This window comes from Exophiala xenobiotica, assembly GCF_000835505.1.
Source record: "Exophiala xenobiotica strain CBS 118157 unplaced genomic scaffold supercont1.3, whole genome shotgun sequence".
Lineage (NCBI taxonomy): Eukaryota > Fungi > Ascomycota > Eurotiomycetes > Chaetothyriales > Herpotrichiellaceae > Exophiala > Exophiala xenobiotica.
Window position 1 is genome coordinate 3,004,126 of NW_013562492.1, and position 23,569 is coordinate 3,027,694.

The 23,569-nt window shown below is 52.4% G+C and overlaps 11 protein-coding genes across 12 annotated transcripts; 6 read left to right on the forward strand and 5 right to left on the reverse strand.

The window, feature by feature from the left end:
* The first annotated feature begins 253 nt into the window (after positions 1 to 253).
* PV05_05340 (uncharacterized protein) lies at positions 254 to 1,779 on the forward strand. The gene is made up of 2 exons (XM_013461833.1): positions 254 to 315; positions 400 to 1,779. The coding sequence occupies exons 1-2, from the start codon at positions 286 to 288 to the stop codon at positions 1,126 to 1,128; spliced, it is 759 nt and encodes a 252-aa protein (XP_013317287.1). The 5' UTR covers positions 254 to 285; the 3' UTR covers positions 1,129 to 1,779.
* Positions 1,688 to 4,505, reverse strand: PV05_05341 (uncharacterized protein). The gene has a single exon (XM_013461834.1). It carries the CDS (start codon positions 3,938 to 3,940, stop codon positions 1,955 to 1,957), a length of 1,986 nt encoding a protein of 661 aa, XP_013317288.1. The 5' UTR covers positions 3,941 to 4,505; the 3' UTR covers positions 1,688 to 1,954.
* Positions 4,506 to 6,563: 2,058 nt separating this feature from the next.
* On the forward strand, positions 6,564 to 7,402 carry PV05_05342 (uncharacterized protein; the record flags this gene model as incomplete). Its single annotated transcript, XM_013461835.1, has 4 exons — positions 6,564 to 6,714; positions 6,767 to 6,881; positions 6,929 to 7,048; positions 7,120 to 7,402. The coding sequence occupies 4 exons, from the start codon at positions 6,564 to 6,566 to the stop codon at positions 7,400 to 7,402; spliced, it is 669 nt and encodes a 222-aa protein (XP_013317289.1).
* Positions 7,403 to 7,819: 417 nt separating this feature from the next.
* Positions 7,820 to 10,062, forward strand: PV05_05343 (eukaryotic peptide chain release factor subunit 1). Its single transcript, XM_013461836.1, has 2 exons — positions 7,820 to 9,537; positions 9,592 to 10,062. The coding sequence occupies exon 1, from the start codon at positions 7,965 to 7,967 to the stop codon at positions 9,267 to 9,269; it is 1,305 nt and encodes a 434-aa protein (XP_013317290.1). The 5' UTR covers positions 7,820 to 7,964; the 3' UTR covers positions 9,270 to 9,537; positions 9,592 to 10,062.
* On the reverse strand, positions 9,559 to 11,263 carry PV05_05344 (uncharacterized protein). The gene has a single exon (XM_013461837.1). It carries the CDS (start codon positions 11,187 to 11,189, stop codon positions 10,077 to 10,079), a length of 1,113 nt encoding a protein of 370 aa, XP_013317291.1. The 5' UTR covers positions 11,190 to 11,263; the 3' UTR covers positions 9,559 to 10,076.
* A 685-nt stretch (positions 11,264 to 11,948) lies between these two features.
* On the forward strand, positions 11,949 to 12,748 carry PV05_05345 (uncharacterized protein; the record flags this gene model as incomplete). The annotated part of the gene is made up of 1 exon (XM_013461838.1): positions 11,949 to 12,748. One exon carries the CDS (start codon positions 11,949 to 11,951, stop codon positions 12,621 to 12,623), a length of 675 nt encoding a protein of 224 aa, XP_013317292.1. The 3' UTR covers positions 12,624 to 12,748.
* Positions 12,749 to 12,998: 250 nt separating this feature from the next.
* PV05_05346 (uncharacterized protein) lies at positions 12,999 to 16,745 on the reverse strand. The gene has a single exon (XM_013461839.1). It carries the CDS (start codon positions 16,408 to 16,410, stop codon positions 13,216 to 13,218), a length of 3,195 nt encoding a protein of 1,064 aa, XP_013317293.1. The 5' UTR covers positions 16,411 to 16,745; the 3' UTR covers positions 12,999 to 13,215.
* Positions 16,746 to 16,967: 222 nt separating this feature from the next.
* PV05_05347 lies at positions 16,968 to 18,741 on the forward strand. 2 transcript variants are annotated; one of them, XM_013461840.1, is made up of 3 exons: positions 16,968 to 17,080; positions 17,134 to 18,128; positions 18,178 to 18,741. In XM_013461840.1, exons 1-3 carry the CDS (start codon positions 17,038 to 17,040, stop codon positions 18,202 to 18,204), a joined length of 1,065 nt encoding a protein of 354 aa, XP_013317294.1. In that variant the 5' UTR covers positions 16,968 to 17,037; the 3' UTR covers positions 18,205 to 18,741. The 2 variants fall into 2 exon arrangements, with proteins under 2 accessions (XP_013317294.1, XP_013317295.1); XM_013461841.1 differs by having other exon boundaries at positions 16,968 to 18,128.
* Positions 18,129 to 19,462, reverse strand: PV05_05348 (uncharacterized protein). The gene has a single exon (XM_013461842.1). The coding sequence runs from the start codon at positions 19,277 to 19,279 to the stop codon at positions 18,737 to 18,739; it is 543 nt and encodes a 180-aa protein (XP_013317296.1). The 5' UTR covers positions 19,280 to 19,462; the 3' UTR covers positions 18,129 to 18,736.
* Positions 19,463 to 20,500: 1,038 nt separating this feature from the next.
* PV05_05349 (uncharacterized protein) lies at positions 20,501 to 21,580 on the reverse strand (the record flags this gene model as incomplete). Its single annotated transcript, XM_013461843.1, has 2 exons — positions 20,501 to 21,371; positions 21,496 to 21,580. 2 exons carry the CDS (start codon positions 21,578 to 21,580, stop codon positions 20,551 to 20,553), a joined length of 906 nt encoding a protein of 301 aa, XP_013317297.1. The 3' UTR covers positions 20,501 to 20,550.
* Positions 21,486 to 22,945, forward strand: PV05_05350 (uncharacterized protein). Its single transcript, XM_013461844.1, has one exon. The coding sequence runs from the start codon at positions 22,499 to 22,501 to the stop codon at positions 22,856 to 22,858; it is 360 nt and encodes a 119-aa protein (XP_013317298.1). The 5' UTR covers positions 21,486 to 22,498; the 3' UTR covers positions 22,859 to 22,945.
* Positions 22,946 to 23,569: the final 624 nt, after the last annotated feature.

A 23,569-nucleotide genomic window follows, 5' to 3' on the forward strand; every position in this document is an offset into this window, starting at 1 on the left:
CAGGTACTCGTTGTCCAATGATCAAAGCCTCGTCTCGTACTTGTTCGGGACCCGGGTGTCCAGCATGCCATGACAGCCTACCGTCCCGAAATCTGACAGTAGTTTGTTTCAAACGCAGCTGTACTCGGCACGGTGCAGCTCCGAAATGTGAGGCTTTTAGTCAGCGATCCAGGCATGCCAGGCCACCCACGTCATGTATCGACAAGTGTAGATCCCTATGTACTGTATGTATATCCTCCAGCAGATTCAGTACACCTCAACCACTACCCACGACAGACCACGGCGATGAAAGTCCTCAGCCAGGCCGTTGCAAGGGTACGTCTTCGTTCTTTGCCTTCACCTTCACCTGCACCTTCCGTCATCCGAGCAGCTGTCCATCAACTAAACACCCGCCCCAAGGTGCTGCAAGTTCAATCCGCCCTCCAGGGCTTCGCGACGACATTCTTGTTCAGCACCAACACCACGAGCATGTCGCGCAGTACTAGTGCTACATCGACGTCTACAGCGCCTTCTCTCTCACACGCCATGCAAGCGGACATCAACCGCACGCTTTCGTTCTGGTTCGACGGCCCTCCACAGAACTGGTTCGCCCCGGCGAACCCGGAGCAACACGACGCGCTCATCCGCGACACGTTCGGCACACTGATCACGCGGGCACGCAACGACGAACTCGACACCTGGTCTTCGTCTTCCGAGGGCGGGGGTGCCCGAGGCAGTCTCGCGCTCCTCCTCCTCCTCGACCAATATCCGCGCAACGTGTACCGGGGCAGCCACGAGGCGCACGCCTCCGACGCCAAAGCCGCCGCTCTCGCGACGACATGTATCGCACGCGAGTTCGACCGCCAGGTCGGCGACCTCGAGGCCCTGTTCTTCTACCTGCCGTTGATGCACGAAGAGCGGCTCGTCAGCCAGATCGCGTGTGTCGCGCTGATCGAGACGCTGCTGGCACGGTGTCAGCCGGACAGTCAAGCCCGACAGTTCGTGCAGCGCAGTGTCGGTTTTGCAAAATCCCACCGCGATGTCATCGCCCGCTTCGGCCGCTTTCCGAGCCGGAATGAGATCCTCGGACGCCCCAGTACCGACGACGAAGTCAGGTTTCTGCAGGAGCACCCTAGTGGGTACTTTTGACGGGCCCTGCTTGTCCCAAGGCACAAGCACAACGTTGCTCTGCGTGAAGGGCAGGTGGCAGTGAGCACGAGGATGTGCGGACGAGGTTTGTGATACAGTGCTTGGGTTTACTTTAGCCAGCATCAGTCCTCGATCTGTTCATGCAGCAGTGCCTTTGCACTTCCTTCGAGGGAAGGTCGGTCCCGAGTATCTCCTCCAGGATTGAGAGATCGTGAAAAGGCTAGGTCTCCCATGGTGGCTGGGCTGATCACTACTACTGTGCTGCGTTTAGTTTCCACCGTCGCACCTCATACTGAGTATGTCTGATCTGCTCCTTCTGGCCTGAATGGCCGTGTCCGCTGGATTTTATGTGCTTCGGCTCGTTATCTAGAGAGCTCGAGATACATCAAAACGAGTGGGGAGATGGCGCCGGTCCAAGTTGTTGTTCTGCTACACCATTTCTCTGCATTGTCCTCTGCAAGGAAATTGGTGGTCTGCAGATGTGTGCACTGTACTTGTAACTAGACAAATAATGAGTCAGTCAAGAAGATTGTGCATAGATGGTGCTTGTTCATTATGTAGGTCAATGTGTGTTACTCTATGCCTCACATATACAACGAATAACGAATAACCGGGGAGCTGTGAATTCAGGACGCCATAGCATGCAATCTGTTGATCTGTTCTCTGCTCATTCACTCCCTGAATATCGTACTCCTCTGGAGCGGCAGTCATGATATGATGCGGCCTGGCCGCACAAACGCCAGAATCAATACACGGACAGCCTCCCAAGACGACGACTCGATGATCTGCACATAAGTACAGTGACTGGCCAGATCTCGTGCAAGTCTTAATCAGGAATACCAATTTTCTCCTTCGGCAATATAGCAAACACAGTCCCAAGTGTCGCCAGAATGATGCATACTATGACCAAGAACCATCCTAGAATCCTCTCAAATATGTCAATGGCCGACTCTTCAGCGCTGAAGATCTTCAAGTAGAAGCTGACCGGTAAGATGATGCAGATCGTAAAACACAACGCGGAACCCATCAGAGCCATGATGCTGTCGAAATCAGGGAAGCCGATGGCAATGCCTAGCTGTATGACATTGACTAGAAGTCCGATAGAGCCTCGAGCGGCACGATGTTTGAGGCTCTTCTCGCTCTGCATTCGCGCTTTGGCATCCATCTGGCGTAAGTCAATGTAAAACTTTTTGTTGAGGGTGTCCATCATCGGGCGATTGGAGAGCGGGATTTTGGTGATGGGAATGATGGCGATGAGTATAACGACAATGGCTGACAGCGCCTCAGGATAGGATGTCGAACGCAGGATATTTGATGTGACTTCGTCTCGAACTTGGTCGCCAAACATCAGATAACCGAGTACGGCCATTGTCAAATCGAGCCCATACGTGAAAATATAGGTGTATCTTAAAGCGCGGCCATACTTTTGTGGGTGGCGCATGTCCTTGTAGACAGCTGGAAAAACACTGTGGCCGCCCCACGGTGCCATGAACAGACCCAGACTGAGTGGTACCGTTCGCCAATTCTCAGGAAAGGCATGTGTTTTGGCAACTTCGCGCAAGGACCCCGGGGCATTGGGCTTGATCAGGCCATCGGCGAAGACAATGGTGATAATACCAAAGCAGCAGAAGATGCCAATGACACTAGTGAAGCTCAACGTCTTGAAAGGGACGAAGTTGAGTGGTATCAGTCCCAATGCGAGGATCGCCTTCCACTCACTCACTCCAATAGTTGGAATGAGCGAATTCATGCTGTCGCCAAACAAGATCACGAGAGCGACGTTCGCCGCCGTTAATTCCAGGATAAACAGAGCTTCGACGAAATTTCTGCCCCACGACCCGAGGGCAAGAAACGCAATGTCGCCATATGTTATTGATGCCGAGTTTGTGTCCAGGCATTTTGCGAGCAATTTGGCCGTGTAGCACGTGGAAAGCGCAGCGAGAGTGAGAAAAGTCAATCCCAGGACCCAGCCAGAATACCTAACACCAAGAGGAAGCGCTAGGATACCCACACCGATCAAGACGTTGGTCGAGTTGAATATCGTCATTGGTACGGTGGACTCGCCAGCATATCGCTCAATCACTTCACCAGTGGGGAGAACTTCTCGTTCCAATGTTCGGTGAGGCTCATCCTTGAATTCTTCAGGATGACTCAAGGCTCTTTTGCTTGCTTCCTCGTGTTCCTGAATGAGAATCGAAGCTCGTTGCCGAGCAGTAGCCGTCAGTCGGGACGATATACTTCCATAACTTGTACCTAGCACGCTCGGTAGTGCCAACGTATCCGCAGCAAGCGAGCCAGAGGTGGACTTCAAGGACTGCTGGCTTTGCATCGGTAGTAATCTTGATTCTTCTGTTGGAGTCTCAGCGCCCTCCTGAACAGCAGCATCGTTGCCATCCGAGAGGTGGTAATCCTGAAGCTGCTGTCTCAAAAGCGACCTGTTTGGTGCGGTGCTGCTCTGCTCCGGAGAACCAGCTTCTTCGTGCTCACCCTCTCCGAAGGTGATCGAGTTTCTCCGAACAGGTGTTATCTCTCGAAACCCAGCAGCTCTCTGGAATGATTTTGCAAAGTTGTCAATGCTGTTGGGCCCACCCAACTGTCTTAAGCTATCAAATCTCTTTCCCAGTGACGACTTCCTTCTCAACTGCGGTTCATCATGAGATCCTCTCAGGGAATCATGCCGAGGTGGGGTCGTAGGCAGGAAGGTGTTCTGCTGTTCATTCTCCGGTAGAGATTCGAGCGAATCGAAGGAGGAGGCCCTGCCACGTTCGTAGGCAGCCCAGGTCGAGGGAACCTGTTTGCTGCGCTGGCTCATCTTGTGCCAGGCTCCGTCCTATCACCGATTCCAGACTTGATATAACTCCAGCCGTGGCTCGCGTGTATGGCAGAGATCCTAGCTTTGCTGATGTTGTTAGGTGACCTTGTTATCCAGCAGTAAGCTGCTTCGTGAAACACGGCAGCTCCCCTTCTATGAAGCCGCTTTTGACTGGACCTCAACGCAAGCCTGCACGTTCAACGACTGCCCGGCGGGGCGACAGCTCCTGGATAATACTTCGAGATCACGAACGCTGCAGACAGTAGGAAGGGGATGCTCAATACATGTTTCGTAAGCTGCAGATCCTCAACAATTACCAGTGAAAGCAAACAACCGCCAGAATCATGCGACGAAGAAAATTCGAGAAGAGAAGATCAAGATTGGCAGAGTCTGTAACAGCGTCACTGTTCAGGGCCGTCGACAAGGGCATTAACCGACGATATCCATGGCATGCAAGCCGTCAGAGGGTGCAAAGGAACGCGATAGGCTCTGTTTGTTGACGCTTGGTGAACTCCACCGTCACCTCCACAGTGCCTAAAGATTGCGCAGAGATAGTGGCGGTACGTTGATGATAAGCCCCCAAAGATTTCTACACTGTACAAGTAATAGGTCACTGGTTGACTGATGGCGGGCAGTTCTTCGCACGTGACCGTCACCAAGTTGTGTCTGGAATTTTCGAGTCCATGGCTCAGCCGGTCTGGAAAAGAGTGTGATGCCGCCCTACGCTCCACCCAGCTATAGTCATGGCTTATCTACCTAAAGATAGTATGACGTAGCCTTCCAGCTATCAGATGGTATTTCTATTAAAGCTTTAACTAAGCGTTTATTTCACGACCCTTAATATTAAGAGAGTCTTACTGCGAGACATCCTCCCTGATACATTCCTCGTCAATGGCGATGTACTCGAACGTAGGCATATGCTACTTTGCTCAGGATCGATACAGGATCCCACTAAATTCCTGGAGAGCCTGTTGCACGCAACCAATCTCGCCTTGACGGACACGTACTACATTTGCGTGGCGATGGCCAGTTTGCTGGTCATCGTCGCGGTGTCTGTGGGGTGGAATTCAATCAAGGGGATGAAGCAGGGCGCGGTGGCTGCGTGAGCATGGCTTTGCGGCCACTGTGTTTCAATTTTGCTCTGCAGAACCAGCAACCTGCTCCGTGACTACGAAGAGCATCGCCATGTGGTGTACTTATAGCTCCTCTCTTGCCAGTTGGAAATAAAGTGGCTGCCTATGACGAATTTCTTGGAGCATTCATATCATGTATAATTGTGATACCATTGGGAATAGAGAAACGTGTTTCAACGAGATGGGACGCAATGTTGGCCCTGGGGAGATAGTGACTTGCACATAGCATAGCCAGGAGAATCCAACTCCGACCCGCGCTGTCCAGATTGTCTTCCGGTGTTCGAGTAGGACGCGGCATTGGTTACGGAGAAATGTCAGAAAGCAGGAGATTGATTCAATCGCTGATCGGCAAGTCTGGTTAACCTCAGATCCATCTTCGAATAAGAGCCAAGTGGATAGATTATAGCGATGTGGGAAATGAGCCTCGAAAACCAAGCATGTTATATGCCATGGAAAATGTGTATCAAGGAAGAGAGTCCGATGTAAAACAAGGCAGTGTGTGAGCTCAAAATCAGTATACCAACTCGCCTGGTCGCTTTGGAAGGACCGCTTCAGTTGACTGAGTACCGCAAGAAATGTAGACCAACTTCGGATCTTGTGCCGGTGCTCGGCTCAAATGTACATACGAGGGTATATCGTCCAGTCTCATACGAGTAGAACAGGATCTGGTTGCGACGATGGGGACCCGATTCATGACCTATTACGTCTATGGCTGCGGAAGCGAAGCATTCGTGTTAAGCCGATCGAAGATTAGCGAGGGAAATTTAATACCCGGTGGATCATATTTATGTAAATAGTGTAACCAGCGAGGCTGCGATATCCCGTGTTGTAGGCCCAAGCTGACTTCACTGGCTCGGTCGGACCCGACGACATATATCAGCCTGGCCGTGCCTGGCGAACGGTTCTGCCTCTTTGGAACGTGCAGGGCAGGTTTCAGTCATAACCAACTCCGCTCTAACCCACCACAGTTCGGATAGCTGTCAATACTAACGCTTTCTGTACCATGCGAATGCTGAATGCCGATCGTTGACTTCCCAAGCTGGCTTTCCAAGTTGGCTTCCCAGGTTAGCTGTTCCCACTGTGACAAGAGTAACATCATTCTGGTAAACATGTGATTGAAACCGGGTAAGGTGAGTGGTTTCACTCGCTCAAAAGTGGCTCCCCTACAGCACGCCATGGCCTCATCTAGTCCTCTGCAAGTCCGAGGGCGAGGTCCATATATCTTCAGCATCCCTGGGAGACGGAATCCCCAGCTCTGTCGACCGGGGTAAGTCCGTGCCACGACATGATGGCGTTTCAAATGGCAGCGCAGATGAAGCTCATCATCACTATCATTTCAGCCTTGTCAGCGTGTATTCAAGCTTCACCGGTATCTTCCTCTTCTGGTTGGACTAGCTGGGGCTCGGATGAGACATCTAGTGCGAAGAAGTCGGCCGATTTCGTTATTATCGGAGGCAAGGCGTCCCCTTCCCACAGTCTAACAGGCTCTGATGTGTCCGAAACCAGGCGGTACTGCCGGCTTGACCGTCGCAGCGAGACTGATACAGGCGAATTTCACTGTGCTCGTTCTTGAGGCTGGAGGCTCACCGGATAGCTATGGGTTACCATACGATTCTCCTGCTCTAACAGGAGAGTTGGTCAGTAAGTATTATGGGACTCTGCTATTTTTGATCTGGCTAACTGACTCACCTAGGCACACCACTTGACTGGAATTTCTCTTCGCTCGCAATACCTGGTTTGAACGGCCGCGTCCTCAAGCAGCATCGTGGCAGGACCCTCGGAGGGACGAGCTCGATCAACGGTTTGACGTACGGACGAGGCAGCCGTTCTATAAGTAAATGCCTAAGCATTTCAGTTGTCGGTTGTGTTGCACTAACCACCACATTTCAAAGTTCTACGAGGCCGCCAGTGATTTGAACATCCAGCTACTAGTCTTCAAGCGACTCAGGACGTTGATCTCTCAGCCTTCTTTCGCGTAAGTGGCCAGTGAAACTTCTCTCAGCAGACGGAGAGCGTCCCGAGCGTCCCACTCACCGTGAATTCTAGGAAATACACCGTTGGTCCTGCCAATGGAGAAATCGTCCCGGGACCCAAGGTCCAGAGCGACGAAGACATTATCAACTTCATTCGTGAAACGACCGTCTCGACCGATCACCAGTCCGGGACCGCTGCAATGCGCCCGCTCGGCGACCAGGGTGTCGTGAGCCCGACGCTCGAGGTCTACGGAGTTCAAGGACTCCGCGTGGTCGACGCTTCCATCATGCCGGTCTTTGTCGACCAACACCCGACCGCTGCCATCTGCATGATTGCCGAGAAAGCAGCGCAATGATCAGCGACAAGTATGGGCACCAAATACAACTATAATAAAGGGCTTCGAGCTCATTGACGAGTCGGCGGTGCAGTAAAAGCAGGCACACTTGACAGGAAGCATATCTGGCACGGTTGATAACAAAGTTACTGGCCATTCTGAGCGAGCACATGAGGGCTACTTACTGTACGGGTAAACATATCACTGAATACGAACTGTAATTTAATGCGCGATCATCCAACGGGGCATAGGTGTTTGAGTTTCATGACCCAAAGACGCTCAGTCACCCTGAGAGGGCGCAAGGGCGGCATCCAAAGGGACGCGTGAGCACGTGCAGTTGGAGGCAGCAAGGCACGTGAGTGGGGAGCAGTTTTCACACTTGTTCTACCGCCAGCGCAAAACCGCACCCGAGCGGATTCTTGTCTAAGTTACTTGCCTCCCAACGTCACTTCAACTCTCACACTGAGTCACACTCAACTTCTGTTCTCCTCGCCCTCCCCTCTACCTCTGCACCGTCCTCTGTAGATCCGAGAAATTTTTGTTGAAAAGCAGGCCGCATCCGCTCGGCCGTCTTTGAGCAAAAATGAGCGCTCCGCAACAAAACGAAGCGGAAAAGAACATTGAAATATGGAAGGTCAAAAAACTCATCAAACGTCTCGAGGCGGCTCGAGGCAACGGCACATCCATGATCTCCCTCATCATCCCACCCAAGGACCAAGTCTCTCGTGCGGCGAAGATGTTGGCTGAAGAATTCGGTACCGCCTCCAACATCAAGTCTCGAGTCAACCGTCTTTCTGTCCTGTCAGCCATTACCTCCACCCAGCAGCGCCTGAAGCTGTACAACAAAGTGCCACCGAATGGCCTGGTCGTCTACTGCGGTGAAATCATCACGTCCGAAGGAAAGGAGAGAAAGATCAATATTGACTTCGAACCTTTCAAGCCTATCAACACCTCCTTGTACTTGTGCGACAACAAGTTCCACACCGAAGCCCTCAGCGAACTCCTCGAGTCCGACCAGAAGTTTGGTTTCATCATCATGGACGGTAACGGAGCATTGTTTGGAACACTAAGTGGTAACACAAGAGAAGTCCTCCAGAAATTCTCGGTTGACTTGCCAAAGAAGCATGGTCGTGGTGGTCAGTCTGCTCTTCGTTTCGCCCGTCTGAGAGAAGAGAAGCGTCACAACTACGTTCGCAAAGTCGCCGAACTAGCAGTCCAAAATTTCATCACCAACGACAAGGTCAATGTTGCTGGGCTGGTGTTGGCTGGTTCCGCCGACTTCAAGAACGACCTGAACCAGTCTGACATGTTCGATGGCCGTCTTCAGGCCAAAGTTATCAAGGTCGTTGATGTCTCCTATGGTGGCGAAAACGGATTCAATCAGGCCATTGATCTTTCTTCCGAAACGTTGAGTAACGTCAAATTTATTCAGGAGAAAAAGCTCATTGGCAAATATTTTGAGGAAATCAGCCAAGACAGCGGTCGTGTTTGCTACGGCGTCGAAGATACCTTGAAGGCTCTAGAGCTTGGTGCTTGCGAAACCTTGATCGTCTACGAGAACTTGGATATCACCCGCTGGGTCTTGAAGGCTTCGGATGGTTCTGAGCGGGTCTTGCACACCACAAAGGCTCAAGAAGCGAACCGTGAGCAATTCATGGACAAAGAAACTGGCCAAGAAATGGAGGTTATAGACCAGACCTCTTTCCTCGAATGGCTTGCGGAAAAGTACAAGGATTTTGGAGCCACCTTGGAGTTTGTTTCCGATCGGTCCAGCGAAGGCAACCAGTTCGTGAAAGGCTTTGGTGGTATCGGCGCAATCTTGCGCTACAAGGTCAACTTCGAGCAGTTGGCTGACGCTGATGACGAAGACGAATTCTATGATGATTGACAATTCATTGACCTCGCAACACAGCGCGAGGAGCGGTCAGCACCCGGTCTTCAAGCACCAGTCCATGACTTGAACTTGACAGCAGCTCCTCGCGCTCAGCGTCCAAGTGACGCACCCACGTCCCAAGTTACGGGAGGGACGAGCTCAACTGTGGCCGACAAACCACAGATCAGGCACATGGAGCAGTCGGGCATCAAGACCGATGTACTCCGAAAAGTTGAGCGAGTCACAGTGCCACCAGCGAGGCAAGACAGAGGTCTAGTTCATGGTAAGGCTGTCTGAACACAGTCAGTGGAGTCTAGCAGGCTAATCCTCATTTCAGGACGCTCCAACCTTCGCAACATGGTCATGGTCTGAGATGACGCCGGCGTTCAGGTTCAGCTTAGGAATACCCCAGCAGACCCAATCAGCAGTCGCAAAGGGGTTGGCTAACAATCTCGGCTGAATCTGATGTAAGTCCGACATTCCGTTGGCGATATGTGCAGAATGTGCATCGGCCGGTGCCGTCAGCAGTGATGCTGATGCGCGACTTGAAAATGGATCGAGAATTGCTCCTATTCAATCCCTGCCAGGGCAACTTCGAGGATCTGCTTGTACTCCTTGTCTCGTCGAGCTGGTCACTCTTTTAGCCTCAAGCTCATATTGTGTTCTTTTCGCAGCCAAGGTTCGAGACAGAGCGTCGCCTCGTGCCTCGCCCTTGTCAACATCTTGCGTTGTTGAGCGGTTCTTAACCAAGAGCAACCCAATAGTGGTTAGATAGTCAATCTTTACTTCCGTCTCTGTCGGCAGCCCGCTTTCACGTCCTTTTTATGTTTCTAATTGGTCCTTAAACCTGCCCAAATACCGTAGTCTCTCAGTGAACTTCTCCAAATGAGTCAACATATTCTTCAGATTGTCCTCTACTTCAGGGCCCGCTTCACCATTTCCCGCCGTATAATTATCTGCCTCTTCACACTCCACAAAAAAGACATACTGCCAATTCCTCTTACGACTTGGTCTTGTGTCTATGCTGGTCAGATTGAACGAGTGCGTCTTGAACACGGCCAGTGCGTCTGCGAGGGCGCCCGGCTTTGTGTGCGGTATGGTGAAAGTTATGAGTGATTTATATTTTGCTTTTCTAATTGTGTCGGTTGATTGTTGTTGTTGTTGTTGAGAGAAGGTGTCCCGCAGGGGGCCTTTCGGCTTTCGCATTCTGTTCCTCACGACGAAGAAACGCGTCGTATTATTTCCCGGCTCGTCCTCGATGTTCTCGGCCAGACAGACGAGATTGTGTTTCTCGCCGGCGAGTTTCGACCCGATGGCCGCAGTGAGGCCCTTGGTCGGCTCGCGAGCGACGAGCTGCGCGGCCGCAGACGTGCTGCCGACGTCGATCCGCTCGACGTGGGTAGGCGGGAAGTGCGTGGATAGAAAGCGCGTGCATTGGCCCCAGACTTGAGGATGTGTGTAGAGTGTGCGAATGGAGGATTTGGAGCTGGCGAGAGTGACGGCCGCCGCCGCCGCCGCCGAAGTGGTCAACGTCGGGGAGGCTGGGGAGGCTGGGGAGGCTGGGGAGATGAATAGGCAGTGATGGACGGGTAGGTAGTATTCGGCGCAAACTTCAATGTCGGGATACAGGGCGTCAGAGTCGAGGCCGCATTGGGCGAGGAGGTCGAGGACTTGGACGACGGAGCCGTTGGTGCTGTTTTCAATAGGGATGACGGCGTAGTCGTAGGATGTCTGTGTCTGGTCGGCGTTGGGGCCAGAATTAGGAGAGCACTGTATGACGGAGAATATGGATGAGAAAGAGGGAAGAGGGTGCAGTGTGGCAGAACTGCTGCTGGATGGTGTGAAGACTTCAATGGCGGCTTGGTGTGAGAAGGATGCCTCTGGGCCGAGGTAGGCTATGTTCAGGGCAGTGGGAGGATCTTCTTCATAGGACATTTTTGGTTATGAACGAGGCTTTGAAGACAATTAGGCCTGATATGAGCTTTTGAATCTTGGGATGAGTGTGCCTATACCCATGGTAAGCAATACTCGTACAATGCTTCAAGGCACGAAATATTTCTCGAGACACAAATTTCTCCAAGTCCCAACTGCGTCTGTGGTCTGCGTGTTGCTGAGTTTCTCCGCATTATGTCAGCCCAGATCTGATCTTTCCATACCTGATCTTGGTACGAGTAGCGCTGGCGTCAACCTTATCTTCAGTGACCTGTGACCACAGCCTTGCACGGCCGACCTCAAGTTTCGAGGGATCTTTCTACAATTCAATAACTTGAGGACTTGTAGGTTGGCCGCACAAGCTTTGCCTGTGGATACCCTATCTGGCGCATCAAAGGACAGTGGCTCTGCTGTTCACTATCAGCTCGTGGCCATGGCTTCCTTTTGCTGTCCCCACGAATTCTTCTGCGCTTCAGGGGTCGTGCTAAGAGCTGAGTGTTAGCTTGTAAGTAAGTACTGACACGAGTATAATATTGGAGGGCTTGTGGGACGCTTCTCCGTTCATTCAATGCCATCCTCCAAGGCATTATTGCATACTTTGCAGCGGACGAACGTACCATGGCGCTGGGTCAGGCATCAGTCACAAGCCCACAGGTCCTCAGGCTTTTCCTCCTCCTTAAGAAAGCCTCGTCTTCCTCTCTCTCTGTCTCATCCTTACCTTCTTCCACGACACCCTTGTTCTCCCGGTCACGGCCATCAAAAATGCCACTCCCCTCTCTCCGCCTGCTCATGGGCTTCACTCCTCGCGACCTGTTCCCATACCTCGACGGCTATGTCGAGCGCGAACCCTGCAGTGAAATCCTTGTTGAGCAGCACCTCCTCATCATGAGGCCTCACGAGCACTGTTGCGACTCTCGCCTGCACTACAAAGTCTTCAACCACATCTACCCGTACGACGGGACCAAGACCTTCAGCAACCTGCCCGAAGAGGAGCTCCAACCCCCACATCGTCTCTCCTATGAACTCATGCACCACATCCAGACATACTTGCGCAAACACAGGCCGTGGTTCAAGAAGCCATGGACCGTCAAGGGGGCAATGAGAATCGACAAGCAGAGCTCGGCCTTTTTCTTGCCTCAAGTATCGACCGATTACACGCGATACATGGTCCTGCTTGAGCGCCGGAAGCCTTGTGAATGTCACAGATCGTGGAAGCCGCGACATAAAGTGAACGTGGTGCCGAGTAAGAGGTGTCAAGAGCGACTGGAGAAGGAGTTGGAAAAGGAAAAGGCGAAAAAGATCAAAGAAGGAACGAGAAGATCAAGTTCCGCTCCGCCCACGTACACGTCTAGCGCTTATAGCGTTTACCCCGGTGCCTTAGTCTATCCAGCTGGATGTTTTGTTGGTGGAAATGCTTGTGCCAGTACATGTTGTTGAAGGTGCGAGATAGGAAGACGGGATATTGATATGAGCGCTGCATGCGGATTCTGACATCTGGTCAAGGGTATCATATTAAAAGAGAATATTTCTGTCGCAATCGACCATAGGATTGTGGAGAGCAGGACTTCCCGTTGGCTCAGTCGTACTTAAGCACATGCCGGCCAGTTAGTAGCTTGGTTCGTGAGAACAAGATTTGAATCCTGGCTGTTGATTGTTTTTGCTTTTTGCTTTTTGCTGTTCAAAGGTCTAGGCGTTTACTAGATAGTCCTTGAGCTTGCTGGCTTCGGGAGCCTGGCGTCTAGGACTGGAGCCGTAAGCGACCTATTGGATTCTGTCGAAGAACATTGGGGGGCGCCGATTTGGTTTTTTTCGGGGCAAGTCACTTGCTTGCAAATGGGATGCTTATCACTATCAAAGACGCGAGGCATAACATGCAGATTATATTGAACGATAGTGAACTTCTTCGCAGCATGTTCCTTAATTCGACAGATGGGCGAGTGCCCTCAACGCCGGTGACGTATGTACTGTTATCCAACGCACAGTTGTGGACTTCAATTCCATACAGTCCAGTAACAAGCCAACCTTGACTCTACCGTATGTTCTCACTCTTCTTCCGCAGAAACACTCGCCGAATCCCACTCATATCACTCAGGCTCATTCGGCTCTTGGACCGGCCCGTAAGACTTAGCCGTCGATCTTTCACATCACTGGCAGCGGACGCGTTACTCGGACTGGGAGACACTGTCGTCGGACTCGAATTTGGACTTAAGCTCATATACGAAGACGCGCGGCGGCTCGTCGGCGTGCTTGAGGTGACCGTGGTCGTTGTTGTAGTGGTGGTTGGTCCTTGGAGCACTGTCGGGTTTCCGCCACTGACAGCTCTAGCTTTCCCAACCATGTTCTCGACCCAAGCGTCGTTGTTGGGTGTTGATGTTGTCCCGTATGTTACGGCCCGACGTGGGTATGTCTTTGGCCCCGCTCCGCCGAGAGGAGTATAGTTTGTAGTGGCTGTTGGAGGAGTAACTGTCGTAGTTGTCGTGACACCAGGGGCAGAAATGGTGGTAATCCTAGGATTTGGAGGAGTTCCTGTGCCATTAAGAGTTGGTGTTGCTCGTCCCTCTAGGTCCACGACACCAGTGACAGCACCGACATCCGGTTTGGCAGAGGTCGTAATGGTAGGTGATTTTGTGGTATATGATGCTGGGATGGGTGGTACTGGTGGAGGGGTCCAGGGCTCTTTGTTCTTCAAAGTCTTCCTTTCTGGTTCAGGGGATAGGACCCTCGTTGATGGCCGGAGTTTGGAGTTCACCAGGTCAGGCGAGGAATTTATCTCGAAGCTCACTTGATTGGCGGTTGGCGATCTCGATTTCCGTCGGGTTTGACCTGCGGTTGGCCCGGTAGCGCCGTGCAACGCAGTCAAGTCTTTCGAATTCTTTGTAGGAAAGCTGGCTACCTCCAGGCGACCATCGCCTGTTGCTCGGCTACCATGGTGTAGGCTGTATTCTCTCAGATATTCTCCTAGATCTGCCCATCCGCCGCCCACGCGGACCATGACACGCTGACTGTCCCCAACCGTTCGGACGAACAGCTTGACTGGAGGCGCATCACGAGCTTGGCCTGTCCGAGTCAGATGATAGACTCGGACACCAGAATCTTCACTTTTTGGCGTAGACGCCTCAGCCGTGACTGGTGAAAGGGTCAGTGCAGGAGTAGGCGTTGAAGACCGTGTCGAGGCGGTCGAGGAGGGTTGCGGCGAGCGAGAAGAGTCCGAATCTTTTGCTAACCTGATCTTCGTTGGCAGATTCGTGAGTATGTCTTGGATCTTATCCTCCAAAGATTCGGCCTTTCTGCTTGAATTTGGATGACCATCTTTGACGGATGTGGCGGAGGAAGGTTGAGGCGGAACTTTCGAGCTATCAATTGGAGTGACTGGACTGGCACTTGATACTGGCGTTAATGGAGAAAATGTGCCCAAGGCGTTTGCCGAATTCCTCTTGCTCGACCTGCGTGGTAAGGCTGGCATTGCCGATGGATTTAAATCGTCTTCTCTGGTCTTGACTCTTAGTGGCTCGACCTCCAGAGATGGTGTTGCAAGAGGATTGTGTTCTGTAGAAGCTGTTGGTGCACCTAGGAGGACTTCCGAGGCCTCCAATTCAGCCATCGGGGTTCTCTTAACTGGCGAGTCAGACCCCGTCAACTGCCTCAAAGCCTTCGAAGGAGTGCTTTCAGGTGATTCAGGCATTCGAGAAAGCATGTCCCAGCTAGCACTTCGGGTCAGCATGACGCGTTTGAGCTGATCCTTGGGGACGACTTCTACACAGGCTGTCGAAGCTCTTTGAAGCATTGGTGGCTTCAAAGTCATTTGCTGCTGGGCTGCAGAAGGATTGCCAAACCAGGTAAGCTCATCACGACTTGCTCGAAAGGGATTGTCTACGAGGCTGACTTTAGGGCTCGGGAGTACGCTAGCCGTCCTAGCATCCATAATCTCAGCATTCGAAATGTCCGAAAATGTTGATATTGTGGATTCTGCCACGGAGACCTTAGAGATCTCCCTTCTGTGCCCCTTCCGTTCCGGCAAGTTCAGCTTTAGTGATGGTTTGCGTTTGGCGAGCTTTTCGCCTTTCCCTGGCGACGATGATTCAGCGTTAAACTGCTGGGCATGTTCTTGAGGCAGGGACCGCGTTTTCGCAGAGCCGTCGTGTGGCTCACTTTCAGGCGCTGCAACCTCCTTGCCCTGACCAGGAGTAGCTGGGTTGCTGTCCAGGGTTTCGTGCTCGACGCTTCTGCTGGCTGTTACCGCCAGGTCGTTTCTCAAGGCCACATGCTGAGCATCCACAACCCACGTTGCATAGTCGAGCTCGATCTTCTCTATTCGGTCGATCCACGCTTGTGGGAGCGAGTCCTCTTGCCCCTCGAGCATATCGAGAAGCCGATCAACCCGTCGAGCGAGGTCAGCCACCTGGCTACCCAATGTCACCTTCTTGCTTTCGAATGCATTTTCAGTCAGGTTGTCTGCGAGCTCGACACCTTTGGCCTCGGTGAAAGCAGCCTGGATATCGGCCTGAGTAGAGTCCATGACCTGGAGGAATCGTGGTAGTTGTCTTAGCACTCTTAAGCGGATGTCCCATGTATCGAGCAAGATATTGAGTTTGGCGAGGTCGGGGAGAGCCTGAATGACCGTGGCCGTCACCAAGGCGGTGAAGTCACGCATCCTCCCATAGCTCGTACGGATGCCCCCAGCCTGCGGGCTCTGCGGTGATGCTCTCGCTGGTACATGAGCCTCAAGCACATGGTCTTTGATATCCTCGATCCCAAGGCTCTCGAGGTCGTCTCTAATTTCCTCCAATCTCGTCTCGTATTGCTCGGCCAAGGTCACCGTGAGGAAGCCGCGATAATCCGAGCCCATCCCTTTGGCACCTTGAGGAGTTATGAACCCCAGCCCAAATGACCTTTCTCTTTTCCCTGGCCAACTCCATTTGGACAATTCATCCTTCCATGCCCGAACTTTTTGCGCTGCAAAAGCGGCCCTTATACCAATCTCTCGCTCCGCAGGAGTTGCATCACCAATGCTGGAGGCCAGGGCATCTTGTGAGGCACCACCGGGAATTGTGTCTGTGGCCTGAAGTGCTCTGAGAGTCGAGTCGGGAGACAAGTTTCCCAGAAGTGGATCGAGCTCGCGGACTGCGAATTGAGCTTTCCTGCGAGGGGACCTTGAGGGAGATCGTGAGTCAAAGGGCTGGTCGAAGCGAGGAAAGTGCGGTCGGGTAGGAGTTGTCAGTGCCATTGCTCTTGGCTGTCGGAAGGATTATCATGCCAGCATGCACACTGTTTGTCTCTCCGAATGCCAACCAGCTAACAGCTGGATGTACAGCATGCTGAAGTGGGCAGGGACCGCCGTTCGCACTGCCTAGGTTGGCTTGCAGAGGCGATACAGTATGGCGTAAGGATACTGATGGCAAAGAGCTGAACAAAAGAGGGTCACAGCAACCGCTTACTGATCGAAATCATGAATGACGGGAATGGAACAACGCCGAGGATTTTGAAATATCAAGAACTGGTGGAGTCAAGGTACGAGCTGCATGCAGGCTGCAATGCAAGATCAGGCTTCTCCTGTCTGGGACCAGGATTCTCGAAGAAAAATGTACGTGATCGGCTTTCTGCTAAGCCAGGGTTGCGAACCAGATAGGCGAGATCCTCTCCGTACCTAGGTAGTATTGTTATGGTCAGCCCCCGAAACCAAAGGCTAGCGAGCCCGGCGCGTCGCCAAATGACGCGACTCTTGCTTTAGCTTTCGAGGCGGAACACGCTCGCGTTCTTTCGTGTGAAACCAGAATCGCAGGCTTTGAAGCCCCGCAAGTTCCGTCAATAATATCAAGTGGAAAGCAAATCTACTCCCGCCGAGGAGGATGCAATGCGTTTCAAGAGTCAAATCAAGAATGTGAACTTATTTGCAAGTACGGCTTGACCTGCCATTCTCCCTTCCAGCCTCGACCCTGACCAGTCACAGAGTTCTGTGCTTCTTTGGCCTCGCTAGGGCAGATTGCCTGGTGTCGGCTGAACGATGACGATGTGCAGTTCACCATCGTGCCAGACAAGGGGAGTCAGGTATGGTCAGTCTTGAAGCCTGAGACAGTATTCGAGACGTACATTCTCCAGTCCGCGTCACCCAAGAACACCATCAATCTTGAAGTCCCCATCCAGGCACTTTCGAGGGCCCTACGGTCGGCATACAACGCGACGTCGACACAGATACGACTGACCAAGAAAGACAATGTGCCTATGCTATCATTGACGATTGTAACAACTACATTCAGCGGTGGGAGTAATGTAGTGGCAGTTCCAACAACTACCCGACAGAATGGCGAAGCTGACCAATTTGATTTCCCGGACGACCTGGCTGAGGCTTCATTGTCTCAAGCCAATGCTGGAGGGTCGAGAGAGCGGGAAACCATCATAACTCAGGATATACCAGTGAAAGTACTGACAATGGAGGTGGTGGAGAGAATTCACCAGCCACGAACCCAGGAACCGGATGTCAACATCTTTCTACCTCCCTTAGCCCAGGTCAAGACGATATCTGATCGATTCACCAGACTCGCAGTGGCTACTACAAAGACTTCCTCTAGCACGAGTCCCCGGTTAGAACTCAGCGCCAACATGCATGGTTCGCTGAAGATCTCGGTTAGGACGGATGCGTTGAATATTACTAGCCGTTGGACCGGCCTCGTCAATCCTGAGCTGGACCCTCACCATTTTCCCGATGGCTCACAGGGTGTCAGAGACCATCCGAGCACAAAGATGAAAGAGCTGGGTGGGCCAAATGGTGAAAACGAAGCAGGATGGTCGAAAGTCAGAATCGATGCTAAAGACTGGTCGAGAGTTCTATCAGTGGGCAGAGTTAGTGCACGGGTTATTGCATGTTTCATCAACGAGGGTGGTCTAGTGTTGTACGTCTATCTGCCAAACGACGAGAATGGGAGCGAGGACGAATCGTGTCTTACGGTAAGCACGTAGCTCTTGTCATTGAGGATGATAGACTAACAACTGGTAGTACTATATCAGCTCTTTCGCGGCGTAAGAGACGGCATCGTCGTCCTTGACAGCGTCAAGGAACTTGGTGCAATTGGCAGGCCACTGCCCAAATTCCGCTCAATCCTCCAACGGCAGCCGCTGCCAATCGCAGGCATGATTCAGGACAGCTGCATTAAGCGATAAAGACTCTGCCGATCTTCAAAATCCTGCTCGCCTCGAGGCCGATCAACAAACCAGGCTGGTCCCAGAGATAACGCAAACTCCGCTGCACGTCGAAACTGGTCATCTTTCGTCCGGGATGCGCTCTGGCTGTGGAATGCCAGGTGCAACGGTCTTCGCCGCCTGTTCATAGCGTTGCACAATAAACTCCAGCAAAGCACTTGGGTGCGACAGCGGAGACGAAGAGGTGCTGTTATCAGCAGTCTCACCGCATTGCCTCTTTAACAAGGTGTGCAGAGGCATCGTTACCGGCGCAATCTAAGAAGGCTGGCATGAAAATCGTCGACCTTAGATAGGCACTCCTCAGCACTGCGCATCAGCAGCATTTGCGCCAAATAGCAAGAGAACCAAGACATATCCTAGCTATTCTCTTCGAGTTTCTCTTTCACCTGTTGGTCCTCTCTTTCTCGCCGCCTCTTCTCCTGCCTGGCCATGGGATGCTCGCCATCTTCTGGGGTCTCGCCAGGCTTGAGGCCCAAGGCTCTCCGCAGTCTTTCACTTTCCCGCTCCTTTGCTTCTGCCAGCTCATGGACTTGATAGCTCTTTAGGCCTTTGCCATCTGTTCTTTTCCCACCCGATCGGTTTCGGTCCTTGTTGCGCTCCATGTCTGCGGTCAATTGTTCGCGCAGTTTGTCACATTCTTCGTCAATCTTGTCTTCGTCCACCTCGTCATCTTCTAGCTGTTCTCGCAATTCTAGGACTTTGACTTCAATCTCTCGTAAACGGTCGTGATTTAGGATTTCTTGATCTGGTTTGCGAGCCTTGGGCCCACGCGCAGACGAGTCGAGGCTGTAGGGTACACCAACCCCAGTGTCCCTGGGTTTCAGAAGAGACAGATTTCGCTGAACATAGCCAGAGGTGCCTGACCCTCGAGGTGTGGAAAGACCGACGTTGGACGACATGTCGAATGGTTATTTAGGGATCGATGAGGAACCTGGCCTGCCAAAGCCCGACTAGTTGTGAGACAGCCTTTGAACTTGGGAGAGTGATGTGAACTTTTGGGACGGGAAAGAGTCGGTGATAAGATAAGATGGGCCAAATGAGATCACGTGCAGCACATGGGCGGCAATCTGCCTGTTTGCCAGGACCTTTCCACGGTTTCATACAATTTGCTTCGAACCGACTTGCCAGCAGCCAGAATACTATGTACTTACCGCCCCATGTGAGGACGTACGGCGACACGCAAAAAGTTCGATCAAGGAGGCGTTGTGCGCCGTGTATCCCTAGAACAAGCCACCTCCGGCTGTCTCGGCTTGTACAACATCCACTCCCAACAATAACCAGGTCTTCATGACACTCCAACGCGGACGACCTGCTCGTGGCGATGAATAAAAACCATACAAGTCACTGCCCAAATAGTGACTTCCCCATGGCCCATCGAGCTTGGACTGCGCAGAGTTCTAGACCATCCACACCATCTCCCCAAAAGACAACTCACGCGGAGGACAAGGCTAGACCTTAGCCCTGTGTTCATAGACTTTTATGTGGCAGTTGACCAGTCATACGCCTTTTGCATGGAGTCATCATGAGTCTACCCTCTTAAGGACCCTGACGATAACCTCCATGTTTATATTATGCCGCTAGATCCCAAATGGCTAGCCCATGTATGTGCGCATGCTAGCGGACAGCATAACAGCAACTCGCCATCACGGCTGAACCCACACGGCAGGAAAAGGGTTCCGGCTGGCTGGCTAGCCCCTTCTCTAACAATATGCCTGGAACTAGAATTCCGCCGCCCACCTCTTACCTCGTATATATAGAGTCTTTTCTTTCCCTCTCCCCTGGCGAACGGCCGCCTCCCAAGGAAAAGCTTCGTGTTTATTGACCTGGCCGACTTGTTTTTCATACTTGCTGACAATCCTCAGTCTCTCCGTAGGACTGGGCTAACGCATCACCCAAACCCGCCTGGGCCGTCCTCTTGTCTATTTCAGCCTCTTTGAGCTTCATGATGCTCCTCTAGTCTCCTGCTTCAACTTGCGGAATCGTGTTCTCCGTTTCAAAGATACCTCGTCTTCGTATTTCGGCAACCGCACCAGCCATCTGACAGAGGTCGCCCTATCCACATGCGCTGTTTGCTCTGGCTCTCCTCAGCAGCCGATACTGCAAGTCCGCTTTGGCCACAGCGACGGCAGGTCTTCAAAACCAAGAGCCCATTTGGGCTTTGATGTTGGTTTCACCTGCGACGATTCGGCGGATTGAAGCCACTGCCCCCGCCTGGGGGCGTCGTGTCTCTATACAGGGCTGCAAGATTGCCTGGCCATGGCAAGGTATCTCCGTCCACAGCCGTTGGCCGACCAGAAGTCCATCCTGCTTGATTTGCAGATCCAAAGGCATTACCTTGCATGCTATCGTGCCGTTGTTGCCCCATCTGCATGGGTGCTGGCCCACTTTGGCCGTCTAAATGTGCCGGAGTCTGGAAAGCCATTCCCCCCATGTGAGCGTACATTGGGGAATGCATATTCATCATCCCCATACTCGCTCCCTGAATCATTGAAACGTCGCCAGGGTCATCTGGAGGCTGCCGAAATTGCTGACCGAGATCTGCAGGTATACCGTCGGCTTGATGTTGGGTCGACATTTCTTGGGGCCTCGAGTGCACCTCGTCCGAATCTGACACCCCGTCAACATCGTCTTCCTCGTCAGCACCATCGACTCCGTCAACACCGTCAACACCGTCCACCCCATCCGTCCCATCCACCATATCACCATCTTGTATCGACAAAAGCGGCGTTTGTCCTGTCGATTGTATCGACGGACGAGGTGTAAGCTTTGGTGGCATGTCTGGCGGCTGATACGACCGTTCGGAACGTGCGTCGACCCCGTCCAGTAATGAATCCGATTGACTCTTGACAGGCTTTGAACGCTCTACCGCAGGAGATTCCAGCCCTAGGCCGCGAAGGATGGCGTCGGTGGAGACACGACCGCTGCTTTCGTCTGGGATTACGCCAGGAAATCCGCGACCTTCTCGGCATGCCCAATAAAGTCTTTGCAAGGCTTCATCCATCACATCATGCATCGTCCAGTACCTGAAGATGGACACGGTTAGTGTACACAGTCACACTCAACTACGAGCAAGAAAAATGGGAAGATCAATCGAGATGCAACTCAGGAGACTCACCAGTCCCTTGCTTCTCTCCGCCTCCTTGCGCTGTATTCGCAAATACTGTCGCTTGCCACACAGCCAGAACATGGAGTGTTGCCATCACACTGTAAAGTGGTCAGCGACTTCTAATGTCTCAGACCACTCATGGAGCGGCATCACTGATTTCTAGCCAACCTTCGACTTCTTTATTTTACAACGATCACAAGCCCGCCCTATGCGCACACGAGATTTCGACTGCTCGAAAGTCTCTGACCTTGGAGGCATACGGACATCCTGTCTCTCCTTGCGGTTTGGCATTCCGATCCCAACTACAACCACTCCAACGACTGTCTTTTTGGTGGCCGAGGTTGTTACTGAGAAAAAGAATTGTCTTGCAGATGTACACACTCTGTGTTGACCGCCCCCGGACGGGCAAGGCAGCCGGCCTGGATCTCGGATGACCCCCCACAAAGTCGCCGATGGTGGTTCATTCCTCAATCAAGGGGCCCTCTCGTGTCTGGCGCATGGACTAGATTTTATGCACTGGAGTCGTGTGGTTGTTCCCTTGTTCGCCTGGATATCCGGCATGAAAAGCTGTCAAGGTGACATTAGCCAGGTGTCGTCTTTTTCCGTACGATCGGGGCAAAATCAACAGCCTCCCGCCGACCAGGTCAAAGAGGCGAATATGGAGATCTGGACAGGTCGAGTCCCGTGCGCTATCCAGAAAGGTATGCGCTAAAGGACATGGTTTCAAGTGGGCTCGTCGCTGACCAGCAGAATACACCATGCGGACCCGAAGAAGTGGCGGTCTTACTTGATCTTCTTGATCAAACGCATTTTTCCGAACACAAAACAATGCACGACCTCGGTTGTTGACGACGGCTATCGTTAAACCGGTGCAGATTCTTGATTACCATGTTTCTTTTGACCATCAAAGTACGCCCAAAATTACATACGGCCATCTCCCCCGCGGAAACAAGGAATTCGTCTCCCGGAGATCACATCCACGAGACTGGTGCAAATTGATGGGGCAACCCCCATGCCACCAATTCCTGTCACGCATCGTACGGCCAGCAATTCTTGCTGCCCAGGGCGAGCAAGGAGTGGCCCTGAGTGGTGCACAACTAAATCCTGCGATGTATGGCTCTTGCCCAGAGCCCTTCCTTCAGCCGTGATATGGGTTCGATTTTTTTTGACGGCGCCATTTTTCATGTACGGTCTCCTATCAAGATCGCAGCAGGTAACCAATGACACTCCGGAGGCATTGGTAGCCGTGCAGAGTCAAGCCTTTCCGGGACTGGTTGCTGCCTCTACGTTGAGCTCGTGGATGGAATTGCAGCGGAGGAAAGATCCGGTTTCAACTTTGGGCAAAAAAGCCATCTATGGATCATCCAATTAACAAAATTCCTTCTGCTTTGCACGCCAAATTACAACCGGTCGGTAATTGAGTCCCACGGGAGATACAACTCCAGCGGTTGTGGATGGGCCATCGGCATGGCTGGCATGCCTTGAGCGCTGATCCAGAGGCGTTGCGTGCAGCTTCTCCCACTTATCGCATACACACTGCCACCACTGCCACGCACTGCATACAGTACCTCGTACGGAGTACATCTTGGTGCAATCCAGGCAGATCAACCGCCATGCATTGCTGTCTTGCCGCTGCCATTGCTGCGTCCTCAAGGATCCGAGCTCGCTGCGGTATTTCTCTGCCTTCGCATTGTTTCATTGAAACTACCGTACGTAGACTTGTACGGAGACTCTGAGGCTGCTTATCCAAGCAAAATCCGCTCAAAACGACAGCAGTGTGGATGCTGGTTCTGTCACCTTTTTTTGTGGCTGGTCTCTGAAACAGGATTGTGGCCGTCTTACCGGAAATTTCGCCCGGTCGGGAAAAACAATGCAGTCAGACATGGACGACCCTGCTTCTGGCATGCTGTTGGGTCGATCCGCCAACTTCCGCCTTGTTGATATGGATAATACTCGTAGCAGGAAATGATCTTCCTGTCTGCTCGGTTTCCACCAACGTACTGCGTACGAGTACTGTGTACTGACTACTCGTAACTCTGAGGTGAAAACGCACAAATCTCCGAGTCGATGGTAGTAGCCGCAA

Excerpts from the sequence above, each read along its gene's own strand:
- PV05_05346 (XM_013461839.1), bottom strand. The coding sequence starts at position 16,410 with ATGGCACTGACAACTCCTACCCGACCGCACTTTCCTCGCTTCGACCAG.
- PV05_05341 (XM_013461834.1), bottom strand. The coding sequence starts at position 3,940 with ATGAGCCAGCGCAGCAAACAGGTTCCCTCGACCTGGGCTGCCTACGAA.
- PV05_05348 (XM_013461842.1), bottom strand. The coding sequence starts at position 19,279 with ATGTCGTCCAACGTCGGTCTTTCCACACCTCGAGGGTCAGGCACCTCT.
- PV05_05340 (XM_013461833.1), top strand. The coding sequence starts at position 286 with ATGAAAGTCCTCAGCCAGGCCGTTGCAAGG. Across the intron at positions 316-399 it reads TCAGCCAGGCCGTTGCAAGG|GTGCTGCAAGTTCAATCCGC; the intron begins GTACGTCTTCGT and ends ACCCGCCCCAAG.
- PV05_05347 (XM_013461840.1), top strand. The coding sequence starts at position 17,038 with ATGCGTTTCAAGAGTCAAATCAAGAATGTGAACTTATTTGCAA. Across the intron at positions 17,081-17,133 it reads GAATGTGAACTTATTTGCAA|AGTTCTGTGCTTCTTTGGCC; the intron begins GTACGGCTTGAC and ends GACCAGTCACAG. Across the intron at positions 18,129-18,177 it reads AGGACGAATCGTGTCTTACG|TACTATATCAGCTCTTTCGC; the intron begins GTAAGCACGTAG and ends AACAACTGGTAG.
- PV05_05343 (XM_013461836.1), top strand. The coding sequence starts at position 7,965 with ATGAGCGCTCCGCAACAAAACGAAGCGGAAAAGAACATTGAAATATGG.
- PV05_05350 (XM_013461844.1), top strand. The coding sequence starts at position 22,499 with ATGCCACCAATTCCTGTCACGCATCGTACGGCCAGCAATTCTTGCTGC.
- PV05_05344 (XM_013461837.1), bottom strand. The coding sequence starts at position 11,189 with ATGTCCTATGAAGAAGATCCTCCCACTGCCCTGAACATAGCCTACCTC.